Source organism: Sinohyriopsis cumingii, chromosome 11 (assembly GCF_028554795.1).
Source record: "Sinohyriopsis cumingii isolate HCF-2022 chromosome 11, ASM2855479v2, whole genome shotgun sequence".
Taxonomy (NCBI): Eukaryota; Metazoa; Mollusca; class Bivalvia; order Unionida; family Unionidae; genus Sinohyriopsis; species Sinohyriopsis cumingii.
Genome location: NC_142971.1, coordinates 76,129,547 through 76,148,247, shown reverse-complemented (window position 1 = coordinate 76,148,247; position 18,701 = coordinate 76,129,547). Strand labels below are relative to the sequence as shown.

At 34.9% G+C, this 18,701-nt stretch overlaps 1 protein-coding gene across 1 annotated transcript in view; it reads right to left on the bottom strand.

The window, feature by feature from the left end:
* LOC149788780 (uncharacterized) overlaps positions 1–18,701 on the bottom strand; it is a 67,367-nt gene that overhangs the window by 19,591 nt on the left and 29,075 nt on the right. The window contains exons 9-10 of the mRNA XM_089974909.1: positions 4,041–4,160; positions 1,266–1,394 (exon numbers count right to left, since the gene is read on the bottom strand). Of these exons, the coding sequence (XP_089831035.1) occupies positions 1,266–1,394; positions 4,041–4,160 (249 nt within the window). The remainder of the gene's footprint in view (positions 1–1,265; positions 1,395–4,040; positions 4,161–18,701) is intronic.

Here is an 18,701-nt window from a genome sequence, read left to right as displayed (position 1 = left end):
TGTATATGTTTCAAATAGATAATGGAATGTATTATTTTAATACTGAACAAATTAAAATGAACAGTAATTACTGTTATCTTTCATTAAATGCACATTATTGTTCTTTTCTTAAGAGGGCCTATAGGGAGAACAGTCCTTGGCTAAATGAGTCACCCTTTGTAAATATTATTGTTATTGATTTATTGTATACTAAGACAGTTATGTTTCACAACACCATTTTATGACTACATGAACTTGCATTAATTCAAGCCATCCGCAAGACATATTAACAAAGAGATTTTTCTTCATGTCCTATACAGATACTGACCAAGTGCCCATAAATGATATCCTAAAAAGATCCTCACAACGCACTCATCCATGATATCCTAAATAGATAATGACAAAGCACTCATTCATATCTTAAAGAGATAATGAAAAGCACTCATCCTTGATATCCTAAATAGATCGTCACAACGCACTCATTGATGATATCCTAAATAGATAACGACAAAGCACTCATTCATATCTTAAAGAGATAATGAAAAGCACTCCTTCATGATATCCTAAATATATTGTCACAACGCACTCATTCATGATATCCTAAATAGATCGTCACAAAGCATTCATTCATGATATCCTAAAGAGATAATGACAAAGCACTCATTCATGATATCCTAATGATGTACTCACAAAGCACTCGCTCATGATATCCTAAAGAGATACTGCTAAAGAGATATCCACAAAGCATTCATTCATTATATTTACATTTTCTCCAATCAAGCAGTGTCAGAGAATTCATGGTCTCTCTGCGCTTTTGATCGATATTTAAAAGAAATTAAAGGCTTTCCCAGCAGGTAAAAACGTATTCTTTCTATTTTTTTCCTCATTTTCCTAGTTGTAAGAGAATGCTGCTATTCCATGTTATCAGCATCAGAGGAGTTGGTAAAACATCAGCTATACAAAAATCATAATCCAATGTTTCCAAGAACAAACATTAAAAGTTACTGATGAAAATAAGCCTACCTAGATTAAGTAATATAACATTATGCTAGTTCTGTGTTTTCACAATTATTTCCAAAACAATTTAAAGGCATGTGACCATGTAAAGTTTGTGATGGAATACACCTGAAAGAGTAAATATTATATAAGTAAATACAGAATTATTATCTTGATTAAACCGTATACAGATTAAGATGTTTTAAGGTGTTTAGAGACCAAGACAACTTTTCTCTCATTAATTAGGATGCTCTTCTTTCTAAAGCAAGTCTATATAGTAAGACACATACCACAATGTCGAACTGATTCATCCCCTCCATTTAGACACTGTGCAGTTCCATCACATCTGATCACTTCTGCTGCTGTTTTACACTCGCCCCATCCACAGGCAAACTGCCCCTCACCACAGGTATCCAATGCTGAAATTAAACAAATCATTATCAGCTAGTATCACAAAGACTGAAGCTCAGTTATGTTTCTTATGACTGTACTGCAATTTCCAGGCAAACTCTAAGTATTATATATATCCATAATTAATCTGAACTGTACAAATAGTAACAATCTAACTCTGCCACTGTTTATGTGTCAGTACTCATATTTTTGGGGAGATAAGCAAACCCTCAATATAAACATGAGTTTGGACAATATTTCTTTCATAATAAACCAGCATCTACTTATAGACAAATTTATTCAGCTGACATTCTGGTCTTGTCTTGGTAGAAATTGATATCATGTAATGGCTGCCTTTGACAGTAATATAGGCCAACATTTGTTCTCATAATGCAATAAAAATGTTAAGTTGTGGTACTGAATTACTCAAAGGGATATTTTTATCTTTGTAACAGTCCCTGAAATATGCATCACTTTCCATTGCATAACTTCAATGGGATGTGGATTCCAGCTTGAGAGATTCTTTCCATGATACAAGAGTTAAATTCCTTCATTTGCAGGGTACTCCAGATAAAAGCCAGATATATAAGTCAGTCAAGACAGATTGAAAGCTTGTGACCACCCAAGTTTGAGAAGATCTGGCTTCATTGAAATCATCCTGGCTATATCTATCTCCTGACTGATGAGATCGTTAACCTGCAACTTGTCCCATCTGAAAGGATGATTAGAATCAGTATGCAATTTCTGAATTACTTTTACTACAAGGATTTGGAGAGGGTACACAAAGACCAAATATCATCCCAGCTGATTGAAAATCCATTCATAACACATTCTGCTGTGTCCTATCCTAGGAAAACAAAAGGTGAGCAGTTTATGGTTCCAATTTGTCACAAATGGTCACATATTGTTCATCCCCAAATTATGCAAATCCAATGAAATACCAATCCACCACAAATTAAAGTACAGGAATTTGCCACCTACCAGTCGGCTATCTGCGGATGGTTGGGGTTGTAAGAAAACAGTGGGATTTAGAAAATTTGGGGTATGATAAACATCGCTTCTTATATCCTGATATGGCTGTCTCATGAACTGAGTGAGCTGCTGCCAACTGACATTGGACTGGGGTCATAACCTATTCTGTGTATGTCCAGAGAACAATCCCTTGTCTCTTTGACACTGACCATCTCTACTGCGGTCGAGACTGATAGGGTTTAAATCAGTGGTTTCCAAACATTTTGGGTTACCCTCAGTACCCCTTAACTTACCCCGTAAGAAGCACTATTCAGCATTAGCACTTGCCCTGAGTAATTATACTGCTCAAAGGGGGTGTTCTACAAAGTTTGGGAACCACTGGTTTAAATGGTTGTAGAGCCCAAACTTTAAGCTTTAAAGGAAGTTCTTCGACTTCTTGTCTCTTCACAATTTCTATCTGGTTTCCAAAGAGCAAGGAAAACATGAAAGGTATTGTCCATAATGTCAAAAAGTACGGCAGTTAAAGAGCCCATACTTGCAAACAAGCATATCATCACACTAGGTCAAGATTAGCAGAAGCAGTCTAGTTATTCCGCATGGAATGGTGTGCAGCTCTGTTAATGACTGGCTGTGTATTTCCATTCATGTTGGTCATGTGATTGTTTGGTAAGCCCAAACAACTGATCTTTATATAGAACGATAGGGAGAGTTTTATTGACATAAGCAAAACTCTTAGCAAGGCTGGAAGCTCTGTCTAAAGAGCAGCTAAGCATGTTGTGTAGCAGCGGAAAGAAAAGGCCACTGGTAGCAGATTTTTCTTCAAAGAAGGACATGGATTACTAATTATACTAGATAGGCAAACCATAATTATTTTACAGACCATGGCTGAAGACAAAAGGGAGAACAATGCCCCTTTTCTACATCCACCGAGGTCCTTGAACTTATAGCCTGCATGGTGACAGATGGTAGAAGGCAATGATGGCTGGTAACACAAAAAAATCCACCGCAACTTTGAAACTAAATATGGTTAGATCGAGCTAGAATAGATCATCAGAAGGGTCCACACTACTGTGGGATAATCTGGTCCAGCTCTACATACCAGTCAAAATATAACGTGCCATGGATCTTAGAAAAGACAATGGTTAGGCCATAAACAAACAATAAAACCATATCTATTGGACAAACGTGTCCCAGTACAAAATGCTTGTAGCTGATTTTTGTGTGGTCTCTTGCACAATGTTGACTCATATCATGGGTTATTGCCGTTTGTCTATTTTATATAGACAGAAATAGCAAGTTATATTTCTACTGTTATTATTATCGTGGAACATGACTAAAGACGAATGGACAAATGCTATTGTGTGAAAAACCATCTTCTTTCAATCACAGCGATATCGACCTCTAATCGTTGACCCATAATTGATAGTGGACATGAAATATCATGTGGAAACCATACATTTTTCAGTGATATTGACATTTACACAAAATGCAAGCAATTCATAAAGATTGCTAAATGTAGATGGCGAACAACGTTGTTGTACCCTAATGAATTTGATTATAACAAACACATAAAAGGTTGGTATGGAGAGTGTATAAATATATCACAAGAAATTGTTAATGCCAATCACTGTGCCAAAGTCATTTCATCTTTAAAAGTGACTAAAACAATATTCAATCAGCCATAGATTTTGTTTTCCAAATACCTGGACAGTTCTGTTCGTCTGCACTGGGGCTGCCTGGACAGTCAATTCTACTGTCACACTTCTTGCTGTAGTCATAACATCCCGTCCCATCTCCACACCAAAGCCTCTTCACGCCACAACCTGTCGGTATAATATATAGAGCTATCATTCGTTTGACTACTCATTTCCACTTTGTGAAGGCCATAAATCGCTAGTTTAACACTGTCGGTTAAGGATACAGTAGCGCCATGTATTCCTGCCAAATAAGTATTTTCATGCATGTATCTTATATGCCTGTCATGAACATTTAATTCATGTTGGGTATGATGCACACAACTATTACCCACTTGGCGTATGTCCTGCAATTTACCACTATAATAATGTAGTAGGCATAGGGCTCAGGAGAGCCACTCCTAAGCTCAGAGTTAAAATGTGTTGTCCGAGTAAACGTTTCTGCATAATTGTACCCAAGACATGCAGATGCAAATCCACACTATGGAAATCAATGGAAGTGTATTTTCAATCCTTGATATTTGCTTAAAATTTGGGCGTACCATTTATTAGAAACCTATACCTAACTTGCCTCCTCATTATTCGTCTAGCACATGTTGTCATGGAAATGACAACTTTCTTACGTCGGTAAGCTTGATACAAAAATGGGTAAATATTATGAGCATGTGTCTTATTTTCATACTTTGCCATCGATTTCCAAATAGTTTCTATTTACAGCAGCACTTTTCAGTATCAGGATATTGTGACGAAAGATTCCCTTTCCATGAGATATCACATTTTTACGGGTCAGATGTCATCAAAATTATGCGATAGAGAATGCAGTTTTTTTAATTTTTAGTAATGTTACAGTTGCCACAGGTCACCATTAGTTTCAAGATTGTAGTTATTACATTGTTATGATAAAGGGAACGTGAAACTCATATTTCTATGAGCATGTAATAACTGTTCAAAATAGAATTACTGTCACTCAAAACTAGAATTCAAGTGGCTCAATCATTCAGGGTTTCCAATAACACACAAATGTGCATCCCTGATGTAATAAAATTAAAAATGACGCATTAAAATCCCAGCTTAAGACTCATGTAGGACGCAATAAAAATTGCTGACCAAATCGATTTCCAGCTTGCAGAGAAGGTCATGGTTTTACAAAATAGAGGTCCCAAGGATTTTCTACGCTGTATGTTGAGGTCATGCTCATTAATTATGCATTTTGTTTATTTCCGAGTGTAGCCAAATAAGTATAGTGCACGTGATTTTGATAGGGCAACAAGCTAATTCAAATTCAATTAAAAGAAAAACCCTACAATAATAAATCTTATTACTTTTTCTTGCTTTCATGTCAAGACTTGGACAAAAATGCCGTTTGAAAATCTGGTTAAGTATTTTGGGCATTAAAACCATACATGCAGGATTATGCTCTAGTTTCCCATTAATGCTCATTAATTATGCATTTTGTTCATTTCCAAGTGTAGCCAAATAAGTATAGTGCATGTGATTTTCAAAGGCCAACGAGCTAATAATCTGCTTTAAAAACGTCACTGCAGGGTAAGAATTTTCCTTGTTTTCTATTCATGACAACTATATTTAACCCATTTCCAAGAAAATAGAAGGGTTTTCATCAATTAGAACTGAGCCTTACATTTTCATTATAGTTATGGTTGTTTGGAAAATGGCGTCAAATTATAAGCAAAACTTTTTATAGTGTGACATGTGGATCTTATACGATGAAAAATGTTAATGGAGCTGGAGCTTTGCAAACTTCAAAATCAGAAAAAGGACAGATCAACACCATTTTAAAAGAAAAACATGAGAGTAATGAAATACAGGACTAGGGAGTGAGCACATGCTCATTGCAAACTTTATAATTCAATTCACAATCATCCAATTATGTAATTATGACTGTCCCTATATTTTTGTTTCAGAGGGTGCGACATATTGCCGTCTAAAAATAGGCCTTGTTTAGCGTGTTCCCAAGTCGACTGAAGGGATATCAATTTTAATACATGAATATTTAAAGAATTGCAAATAAGTAAAACTGACAAGGTTTTGTATCTCTATTTATTCTTGGCATTATAATGGATATTTATCCACCTCATTTATACCCAACCTTCCTGTGAGAGAGAACTGCACCTTTTGCTAGTGGAACTCCTATTTTCACCAAAATTCTAGTGATATCTCTCTCTCTCTCTCTCTCTCTCTCTCTCTCTCTCTCTCTCACACACACACACACACACACACACACACGTGTTTTAACGTCAAAGTAGGGTCTTTGACAGATATTTCATAAACTGGGGTCCCATGTTTCTTATTGTCGTATCTGCTAAATACCGTCAAAAATAACAAAAACCTGGCCTTCTGAAATTAGACACACACTTAAATTTAAAGATATTATTTGTATTTATAAAATAATAGCTCTTAACAATTCTGACAGTAGTCCTGGAAATTGGGGACCGGGAAGTCACTGATCACGTGATATCCTCTCGCACCCGAAATGGGGTCCGAAAACAGTCACTTGAAACTGGGGTCATGAAGCAAATCATCTTAGAAAACAACAATATAATGCAATAAATAATCGATTTATAGCGTAGAATGAAAGGAAATATGATTGAATTGGTTCGTTCTTACATATTTGTTACCTTAATAAGGGCCACGCTAAAATGTATGCCGATAAGTCAGCCCCTCACCTTTGATAATAATGATTGGTGGTTTAGAGGCTGATATAGGCTATTCATTAAAACCTGCAACCTACACTTATCGGCATTTCTCACGGCTGTGGAGCTACCGTCGGCTGAAGAGTTCTTTTGGTGACATGTACATGATATTTCCAGAGCAAATCTTATGTCTGGTGACTTGTAAATTCATGTGCAATAAATAGCACAACCCTCTGTCCATTTTGAATTTCGCACTAGATATGGAATTTGGTTGTTACCAATCATTGGTATGTGTCTAAAGTGTATGTATGTTTGCACATTTTAATGACCAGGTGAAATATTGTCCATCAGTATCAGCAGATTCTGAGGGTGGGGGGTTGATTTATCGGACTAGCTAAAATGTTAACCACTTTGCTGACGGTTGTAAATGTCAGTTTTGTTTTTCTTTCTCTCATCCATTTGTATATATTCGTGTTAAAAAGATGGGCTGGACCTTTTCCTTGCCGTTTTTTAATGAAGGTCGTAACAGATCGATAAAATAACTAAGTTTCAAGCCTTGTTTCGGAAAAATTCATACCGGAACACACCGATCAGTCCGCGATAGCGGGTGCCATTTCAACCGACTGTTTAACGGTATTTTAAAGCGTCATAAGTGCCAAGAATGTAATTTTTTTATTTTAACTATTATACCTACAATAGAATAATACAAATACATGTCTTTTTCACATATCCAATACAACACCAAATACGAAAAAATGTACATGAAGTTCCATTTGTATGACACATATAGAACTATGATGGAAAAGAAAAGAATAACCTTGCTCTTTCTCTCTCTCTCTCAGGTGGAAATTGTGTCTCCATATTTAAGCTGAAAACGGTGACAGACATCTAGAGACTGTATAAAAATTTCATGTTTTATTCGTTACCTAATATGATTGGTTGGCATACAGCTACAGTCACAATCACTTATGTAAGCAAAACTTGCGGTTTCATATATTTTGTGTCCATGTATTGAAATGATAAAGATTTTTGAAAGTTTACCTAGAAATGTATTACCTCTAGGCTACATGTCACAAACCAAACCCATACTTCTTGATTAATAGTCATAGCTCCAAATGAAGGTTAAGTGCCATAGTAAGAAGTTTTCGTACGTAAGTTACTGTTGAACCCCTGAAAATATCCATGCTCACTCACACATAATACAAATATGTATTGGCAGATCAGCTGGTAGAACCTCATACTCGTAATCCAAAGGTCGGCTGTTTTCGATATCAAAAGTCGGCTGCACTTCGCTGCCATAATGTGTTAATAGTGCTACTAAACCAACCAACCAATAACAATAAAGTTTAAAAACGCGAGCAGAGACTCACTCGACAACCGGCAGTATAAAAGTCAGCTTCCTAGTTACGAGCAGTTCTGCTCAGAATCCTGATCTATTAATAAGGCCTTAAATACTGCATCTTATAGTAAATAATGCGGAACATGCAACAAGAACCAGATGCGGGGCAGAGCCTATGTGCCTTTCGTCCCGAAGAACAGGTTTTCATTACAATGAGATGGTTCAAATTATGCCCAAAAAAAACGCTCAGAATGTGAGGGTTCTGTCCCAGTGTTTGCCTCCTTATTTTTATAACCCCACCCACACCCATTTTATTTCTGGGTAAGCCTGTGAACTAAATTCAGAGCATCATCTCGTATACGCCATGTTGAAACAGGAAGATGCGCGTGCAATACAATTAGAAAATTGAACATCGCGTTTTTCAAATACGATACTCAAATATCAGTGCTACATGCGATTACAAGAGACAGCCAAATATGGCAACATTTATTGGTTTTTCAAGTATTAATCAGAAGATCGTATCAAATTTAGGCTTTTATTTTAAGATCTTTTCAATATCTCAACAAATTATTTTGAAGTCTGCACCAACATTCTTCAATGAATTTACATAAGTTTTTTTTTTTTAAATACCCTTTCTTACCCAGTTTCAATACATTTCCATAAAAATTATAATTCAATACTTATTTTTTTTGTTGCTTTAGCTTTCTGTTGCTAATATTGTACTCACTTTTTGTTTTCTTTTGATGCAATTGTATTTTAGCTTCTTTTCTAGTTTTCTCCAGTTTGTTAGTTTGTTTGTGGTAGTTAACACATATTTAAATATTATGATACTTAATCGAATTCATGTGTCGAAAGTTATTTTGTTATTTTGGGATTTGAAGATATTTATTATTTTAACCAACTGCAAAATACATAAATTATTCCTTTGTCTATATTTAACTTCACAACTGTAAAATCAAATAATTTCAAACCATTTGTCCAGCAAAACAAGCATGTTAAAGCAAATGTTCGTATCACAGGTGTTAGACTGTCTTGAGTGTCCGTCATAAATGCACTCTAATCGGGGCCCTAGGTGGACAATTTGTCTAAAGGGCTCACCTTTTACAGTTTCTTCTTCTCATCTCCATTCTTGTTTGTTTGTCTCTGTTCTGCTCTGTTAGAAAGCTTGCCAGTAGCTTCCCGTATGTTGTTGGTTTTTACCGGGCTTTCTTCCACTACTTATACTAAGTTATACTGACTGCCATGTGCTGCCTATCGTGTGCTGAAAAATGGCGTCAAACCCTCAACAACAAAGCACTATAATCCTAGTTTAGTCCTTCCGTCATGTAACCTGGTTAAATATTACACTGCCATGCCCAGGTGATCCCATCTACACTCATACAAACTATTTCAGGCATCAGAGTCTCTATTTTAAACTGCTGACATATCCTACCTAGCCAAACCTCATCGATTGTATTGTATCAACTAAATCGATTGATGACGCATATCTAGCTTTATATTATATAGTTCTAACAATGAATACCATAGTGGCTTCGATTAAAATAGAAAGTATTTACGGATAGAATAATAAGAATGCAAAATTCAGTCAAGTAACCAAAACGCACGAGTTTGTTCATTTATTATTCAGTAGTAAAACAAACGAACAAAAAAAGTCCAATAAAATAACTTTGATAGTTGCAAATCGTGACTGATTAACTATTTAGCAATTAATAACATCCAAAACAGCATTAACCATCATGGATATGAGAAAGAAATGTGATCTGGATGAAAATTTGAACCTGAAGATGTCAAAATATTTCAACTGTATATGATCGAATCTGTTCTCATCGCACAGATATAGTGAGAAAACATTAAATGTGATCTTCTGCACGCTATTTCACAAGCACGAGTCAAAGAACACTTCTGTAATCAAAGGTGTACAATTTGTGTTAAAGTCAGGACTTGTGGACCATACGAGATGTAATGAATATACACCTTCCCCAAAAGTCGAAACAGTTGCAAAATGCAACAATTTTGTTCCTATGTTCGACAAAGGGTCAGACAAGGCAAGATATGAAGATACTTCACAATGCCTATCAATAATGTACCTTTTTCTCTTGTCAAGCACTAGTTCTAAACCACCCATAAGATCGAGCGAGTTGCATCATTATGCGGCTTTTGAACCTTTGTTGCTGATATAGGTCAAAGTCTTCTGTATGTATGACTTTGCCCTCAATCACACTCGACTGCATTATTTACACGAGGGCGTGCGAGCCCGCGAAGCAACGTTACCAAGAGGTCCCCATGCTAAGTCGTGTGTGATGGAAGACATTAAGCTAATTCAGTAACCAAACAACAATTACGAAACCATACAGTTGAAGATTATTTTTCCAAATCCCACAACTATACAAGTGTAGCCTTGGAAGTGAAATTCTTATAAGGAGCTTCAGTACAGCCATTTAAAAGCATTGTACTTGTATTTGGTTGCCAATGCCCCGGTTCCGTGTCTATGGTCGAAGTTGATGGTTTTCCATTTTGATTAGCACAATTTCAAATTCAGCCATTCTAATAGTTTTATCGTCGATTGTCACCTAGTACAGTTTACTTATTCTATTGAGACTGCTTTGTGCCGCCGTGACAAATTCCAAATAATATATGAGTGGAATTAAAAAGATGATAATAAAAATGATAAAAACAACTTTTTATTGCTTAACTTTCATTTTATTTTCTAATGTACATACAAAGCATAACCCATATACAAACAAGCATAAGATGTAATGCCTGGCATGTATGGATATCGTAAGTAGTCTTTTGATGAAAACCCTATGTGGATATCAATTCTCCTGTAGTAGTGATAACAGTATTTCCAAAGTTGACACATTGGTTTTCATATTGATATCATACTGACATAATTTACATTCAGGCCTAACTAAATTTATAAGATTTCTTCTGATGAGAAACCCCATAAGAGATTCCGTTTAGGAGGAGTAAGGATAAGATTTTCAAGATGGCCATATTTGAAGCCAGATCAGTACATTTTCAATAAGGGCTATTCCATTTAAACATACCCCTAGGGAGCGGAGGCACATTCAAAAATGGTTGACCACCCATAGAAGTGAGTTCTTTTCTACCATCTACCACAACCAGTCATAGCAGTGAATTTGGGACACCCATGCCCATGCATAGACGCAAATTTTGGAAATTCATTACTGTGCATACAAATTACTTTAATAGAAGTGAATTATATGTTAATTTTTATTATCTGCAACTTGAAGAGAAGTATTAAACTTAATAGTCAGAAATAAAATATAATTGATCTAATTAATATTTATAATTAAAGATAATATGATAAATAACAAATATTTTGTGAATAGTAATAATAAAATGAGTTGTTCATTTTTGATCAACCTGGGTATTTATGGTTTTCAAGTTTAAGGATGAAACATTGCCTTGACAGTTTATTTTGGATTAAAAGCACAATATTTACATAGTTTAAGATCAATATGTTTAACAGCACCTAAATAATAGTACCTAGAAATTATATATGAAATTTGATAGCAAGGCCATACATGTAAGTTTTAAAAATTATTCTCAACTTAGACAAGGTAATATGTATGTTATATAAAGGGATTAAAGAAATATTAAAATCACAATCTGCCTGAATTACTATTATTTTCTGTAAGCATGGAAAATGTTCCCCAAGAGACTGTGAACATGTAGCTTTAAATGTCTTATATAAAGATGACACATGTCTCATATCATACCTTTTACACACAGTATCATTGAATACTCTGCCAACCCATTTGAAGTTTTTACATGTTTATATGTTCAAACAAACATTACAAAACAAAAACATTACCATATATATATATATATATATATATATATATATATATATATATATATATATATATATATATATATATATATACAGTTGTTGTCTTTCCCAGGCATTCTTGTTGTATCTTGCCTTAAGTAGTCAAATATTAGATCTGTAAAATTTCTGCAATTTTCAACCAAACAAAACTCATTGGATGCATGTAGTTCAGAAACCAAAAACAATTCCACAAAACAGCTTTCCCATGACAAAGAGTAATATTTTGAAATACGGTAACTTTTTACAAGGTCGACATATTTGTAGAACCATAAAAACCATTATTTTCACAGTGATTTGTGAATAATTTGTCCAACTTTCAATAATTTATCATTTCATATCTAAACTTTGCTGTCTTCAAATCAGTGAGAATGCAGAGATATCATTGTTTTAGAGGAAATATTTCAAAACTTGTGACTTTTCTGTGAATGTTTACATTAACTGGCCGGAATTGGTCTTTTATCTTACAACTCACAGCAGATTTAAGTAACAGTGCATTATTTATGTAGAGTACCAAACTATTTGGCCAGCCGGTGGCAAATCCACAGTGAGTAATAAGATAAGAACAACATGCTGGGAACCAGTCCATTTCCGGCTTACATAGAAAAGTGTGAGCTTTTCAAATAAATTCACAGGAAGCGTTCAAACACATCTACCGTCCACCATTTTTAATATTGCTCTTTGGTCACTTTTTGAAAATTCTTGACCTCATGTTATTTCATGCTGAAAGTTGCATTTTTTACATATCGTTATATATAAATGTGTCGTGAACATTCAGCTTCAAGAATAAATTCACTTTTTCTATGTTCCATGTACTTCTGAAGACTTTCTGTGCCTTTTTATCACACGCCCCCTAATATTTTTGCATGAAATAGCATAACCATGAGTCATACCAAGTTGAAATTGTATGTTACACTTAAAACCAATAGTGCATATTCATTATAGTTTTCTTGGATGGTGCAACATTAAATTTTGGATGTCCTAAATTTGCATATTTTCTGACCCTTGTTTTGAGCAATATTACATAGTTCGTGAAGTAAACAAAACAGCGGCGTCAGAGATAGAGAAGAAACTGGCGCTAAGTTGGTTTTCAAGAAACATTTGAATATGTATTTGTTTAAATGGAGAAATACTACAGATTAATTCTCTATTTCTTGGCTTATGATGACAATATTCATATTGATATTCACAAAATAATGACATGAAAATTTTAAATAAATTTGTTTTCATTCTTCAAAATTCTGAAAAATATTTGAACATGTACCTCTTTTCCGTCTTTACTAAACATGAACATTTTAATTGTAACACCAGTGTCTCTAGATAAAAATCCTACCTATAACAGATGACCTGACATTGATAATATCTCAGTGATCACAATCACATACATATTGTCAATACGTCTAGTATCACTGAGTCAGTGAGTGATACTCCCGTCGAGTCTCTAACCTCGAAAATATATTACACAACAAAAGTTGTACAAATATTTTGTAATACGTTTGGTATAATGAATGACAGTATGTCTATATAATCCGATTCCTTGGTATAAACGTCTGCCTTTTCATACAATCGTTTTCGTGTGTTTTTGAACCCAAACTATGTCGTATTGTTGTCATTTTGTACGTACCCATGGGCCGGGAAGAGTTACCAATCTTGCTGGCATGCGTGATCTTTGAAAAAGTCGTAATTCTGGGTTTTCCGCAAATATTCGCACACATTTTATCATTATTCTCCTAAAAAGAACTACAAGGTATTTAAAAAGTGGGCGTAGGTGAGCGTATATGGTCGTTTATTTAGCTTTCCAGCGTTTTGAAAAATTCGTTTTTTTCCCCGCTGAATACGTTGTAGAACTGACCCCATGTCATATACGCTAAATATAGACATTTGACCTTTCAACCGTGAATACATTCTGATGTAATAATATCGGCTTTTTACATATTAAAGCGGAGAAATTACTGGGTGTAATGAGGTTGACATTTTGAGAAAATGTTAATCTTGATCGCCAGTGCCCTATAGCGGCGTCCCTTGTTGCTACTAACTATTGAAGAATAAACACTGATATTTTAAGCTAAACTGCGCGTAGCGTAAGAAATTTGGCAGAAAGGTTTCGCTCATGCATTCGACTTCATACTCCTACTTAAACATTTACGTGCCAGACCATTTTCCCACATGACCATGATCGCGCCCATTTAATATGCTAGTGCAACGCAAAAAATGGAATACTGTCCCCGTTATCGTTATAGTCAACTGAAAATCAGTTTAAACCTAGGTTCAGTACCTCATTTTCAGTCAACCAATGAGAAGACAACATTCCATTCTGTGCGGTGAACTTGCATATTAAGTAGGTACGATCATGGCCATGTCGAGCTATATTGTAAGGAAAATGGCCTGGCATTCCATAAATGTACAACAGTACGTCGAAGTTTTAGTATTCATACAAAGTCGAATGCCTGTCAGAGCAAAAGATAGGTACCAAAATTATTATGTTACGTGCAGTTTAGCTTAAAAGGTCACGTGAAGTCGCGTAAGAAAGTGCGCAATCCATTTTATTTCAAGGTCGTGTTGTTTCGGAAGCACGTACTTGTCATACAAATAGTTCTAACCAATCAAATGGAAGCTAAGAGAAGGGGACTTTTTCCAATTTTGCGGAGTTTTAAATGTACGATTTTCAAACTTAATTCTGAGGCTGAAGAATGTCTCAAACCTTGTGTCTGTCTATCCTCAAGTTCTCACTCTAAAAGTCAGCCATATCCCCTCATCTTCGACGGACCACATGTTGCATTGTATTTTTGTCGCCATATTTATGCCATGTTCTAAATATTCGGCTGCAGCATCCTTATCATATATGGCTACATCCGAAGACTTCCGGATATCCACGTTCCCATTGTTTCCGTATTTCCGTTACAATTCATCGGAAATTGCCGATTTAGTTTTCCTTTTCCCTGAAATACCGCGAATTACGATGAGTAATCCGCAATGACGTTATATTTTTTTAACGACGGGGGTGGGGGGAACAGAAGAGAAAACAAATACAACGGTGGCATTATAGAAACATATTATTAAAATAAAATAGGCACCACCGATAGAAGCGTTTTTTATGTTGATATGACATGGCAGAGAAGTGATTATTGTTAATTGATGACCATGCATGGAAGTTTTTAATTTTGCCGTCCGTGGGGTAGTCGTATGTTTAAATGGAAGAGCCGTAAGGACAAATAGATATCACAATTGATCTTGTCAAACCCCCCCCCCCCCAAGTCAAAATGGCTTTCTATTTATGGAGGAGTCGCGATAACAAGATAGTGGATAACAGATATGCACCATTTTCATTTAGCGCCATACACACAATGACCTGGTAATAACTAAATGTCTGCATGGCTTTGCATCAAGGAGTAATAGGGACACAAATATTTTCAGACAAGCCACTGTGGTGAGCATAGTGCATGTCAGATCTTCAAAATTTTCTTAACAATGCAACTAGATACTGAAACAATTCCTTTTGTGAAAATACCATGTTGATACGACTAAAGGTGGCTCATGTTGTGGCTAAATTGGATGTCAGTTCGAAGCAATTTAGATTTAGGACCAAGTCAACATCGTACAATGTCCTATAGTAAAAACCCCATGGCGATGTTCAGAAGTAGCAATAAAAAAACAGAACTGTCTTCGTTTAGTTAGGACTACCTAGACATCATACAAGCTCTTTATGTAAAAAGTTTATGTCAATTTTCGTTCCTTGAGTAGCAACACGATTTTCAAGATGACTGCCACATGGGACAGCAGACATGCATGATTTTCATTCAGGACGTGAATTATTTAGTGAAAATCCCGTATTGATATTACCATCCATTCAGGATGAGTTGCAACAAGATTTTCAAGATGGCTATGTCTCAGCAGTACCATTTTCATTTAGGACCAACTAGACTTTGGGATGACTGCATGTAATGTTTCATGGATATTACACGTTTAGGAATCTTGACAAACTTGTGCTTAACAGACAAACAGAACATAACAGACCATCTAGTTAGCTCTCTTGGTCTATGACTAGCAGAGCTAAAAACTAAATACCTGTAAATGTATTATAAATATATACAAACTACTTTGTATAAATACAAATATTTCATCTTGTTGTTTATGGATTAATTTTCTAAATTTTTAATTTCCAACACAGATTTTAATGATTTCAAATATACACAGCTGCACAGTTGCAGAAGCATTAATATGGTTGTGCTGGACATCCTATCTCCCACAGACAAAATTAAAATGAACAGCATAAAAAAAATATCCCCAAAATCTGATTATATGTGTGTATATGTGTTTTCATCCACAGCTTTGTCATGTTTGCCATACACATTATGTAATGGCTTACATCTTCATCATCATGAGAACCACCTTAGATTATGTCAAAACTGAAATTTTTGTTTCAGCTGCTGGGCATATTATTGCAGTGATGGTGGTGCAATTACTTTTCAGGATGGATATACTTTGACAAAACAAGTTTTAGATCCATTTCCAGTGATTTTATTTTGTTTGCGAACTGATATAAAAGTGTCAGTACCAAAACTCATTGAAAACTGCTACCAAATTCTCAAAAAGTTCATATATCATTAGAACCTAAAATGATGTCTCTAATTGTATAAAAGATTTCCACATTTTTTTTTTTTTGAGTTTTCAAAACTAACAGCCAAGTTAGCATGCAGCAACAAATAGGTTTTTAAATAAATGTGAATGTGATTTACTGTTCCCTGCGTTAGTTTTTAATAATGTGAGGAACACTGTTCCCAAGTCAGTAACATGAAGGTATCAGGTATGCAATTCAAATTATGCCATTCAACTATAATGCACAGGTTAACCTAGACAAATAGGTCATTGTGATCATATTCTGGTGACGTTTTGTCTGATGCAAGGTACACCTTGACCTAGTTCCATGGAGGTATCATATCCACAACTGCAGCTACTAATCCAGGTCAAATAAGCTCAGCAAAACCTTGAAGCAAAAAAGTAATAATTGCAAAAATGTTGATCACTGTAATCTATTCTAACGTTGGAAGGTTCAGAGTCTTACAATTATAAGACTGACCAGACTTCATAAAGACTCAAAATCACAGATCTTGATAGGATAGGAGGAAAACAAAATTCTTACAATTTGGTTAACCTGCCTGTAAATGTTGCTTCCGATACCAAGGTTACTATACCACTAAGCGATTCTGTATGTTGCATAGGTGATATAAAATCTCGGACTGTGCAAAGAGACCACAAGGACCCAGACTTGGAGCAAGACAAGTAGAAAATATAGATTTATGGACAAGGCACTTTCATATAAGCTATCTAGATGTTGATGTTTTCTATTTTGTATGGATAGATGATTATGAGAAAAAATGTATACCCCTTTATTACCATAATATTATATTACATTGCTTTTAAGTAGCTTTAAAGGAATAATGTTAAACAAAATCATCATTTCAATTCATACACTTGAAAATGATATATTTAAATTCCACCAAACAACTTATAAAAGAGAAAGCAGAAAAAAAACAGCAAACATTTAATGCATTACATAGTCTAAATAATCAATCGCTTCTGCTGCAAAAGCTGGTGAAAATAATCCTAACATAAAAAGTCAGTTACTATTTTTCATATTAAGATGGCATATACCAATACAGATTTAACAAAAGGCTCAAGTGGGCCTGTTGTTGCTCATCTGGCATATGTAACCATTTCACCAATCAAGTTTATGTAGTAATATGAGAAAAATTTATATGTAAGCTGTCTCCCAAACTTTATATCACGTTGATTTTACCTAATGTATGATATCCTCAGAGGTTATTTCAAAACATAAAGGCACAATTTATAAAGCACTGGGAGTCTCTTTCTCATAATCGAAGTCATTTAGACCTTGATGATAATAAACCAAACAGGTCATAACTATGGCTTCACAAGTGCAATCTGATAAAAGAATCCATCAATGCATGGATCTTATTTTAAAACACGCTGCAGATCTTGACAACATAAACCCATTATTCTTGTTGCGATGAAAGTTTTGGTCTCCAGAATGGTAACAATCTCATCCAATCACACACAAGACTGCCTTATAAATATACATTGATCTTGCCTATTACTGTACAGTCCAAGCTTTTGATCTTCGTCTAAGATCTGCATAATATAAGCTGAAATTTCAAGGTTGTTCAAAATAGGACCAGAAATATGGTTGCTAGAATAGCAACGAACCTGACTAATCAGATGCAAGATGCTTGCTCAATGATATGCATTGATCTTACTGAACTTGTTCGAGGTCTTATTGATATAATTTTATCTTCCAAGTTGGATCAAAAATAGAGCAGAAATATGGCGTCCATCGTGGCAACAAGGTTAGCCAATCAAATGCAAATCACTTCATTAAGTTGCATACATCTCGCTCATTATCAACATCAAACATCTTTATGATATAAAATAATGTTTCAAGTTTGATCGAGGTCAGATAAGAAATAATTTAGTAAATCAGATGCAAACTCAATTAATTAGTACGTGTGGATTTTGCTCATTATCAAACTCATCTGAGTTCCTGATGATAATGTAGACATTATTGTCATAATTTTTTTGCAAATACAAATTCCTAAATACAAGTGTAAATGTCTGAAAAACAAATTCTGAAAATTTCTATATTTGAAAAAAACTGATTAAGTATCTTGATTTAAAAACTGTGATAAACGTATCAGCCGTTGTTTTACACTATTATTTCAATTTTTATTTTGTATTCATCATTGATCTTAATATTGTTTTTACTGCAATCTTCATATATTAATTACTACTTTGATTTTTTTTCCCGCATG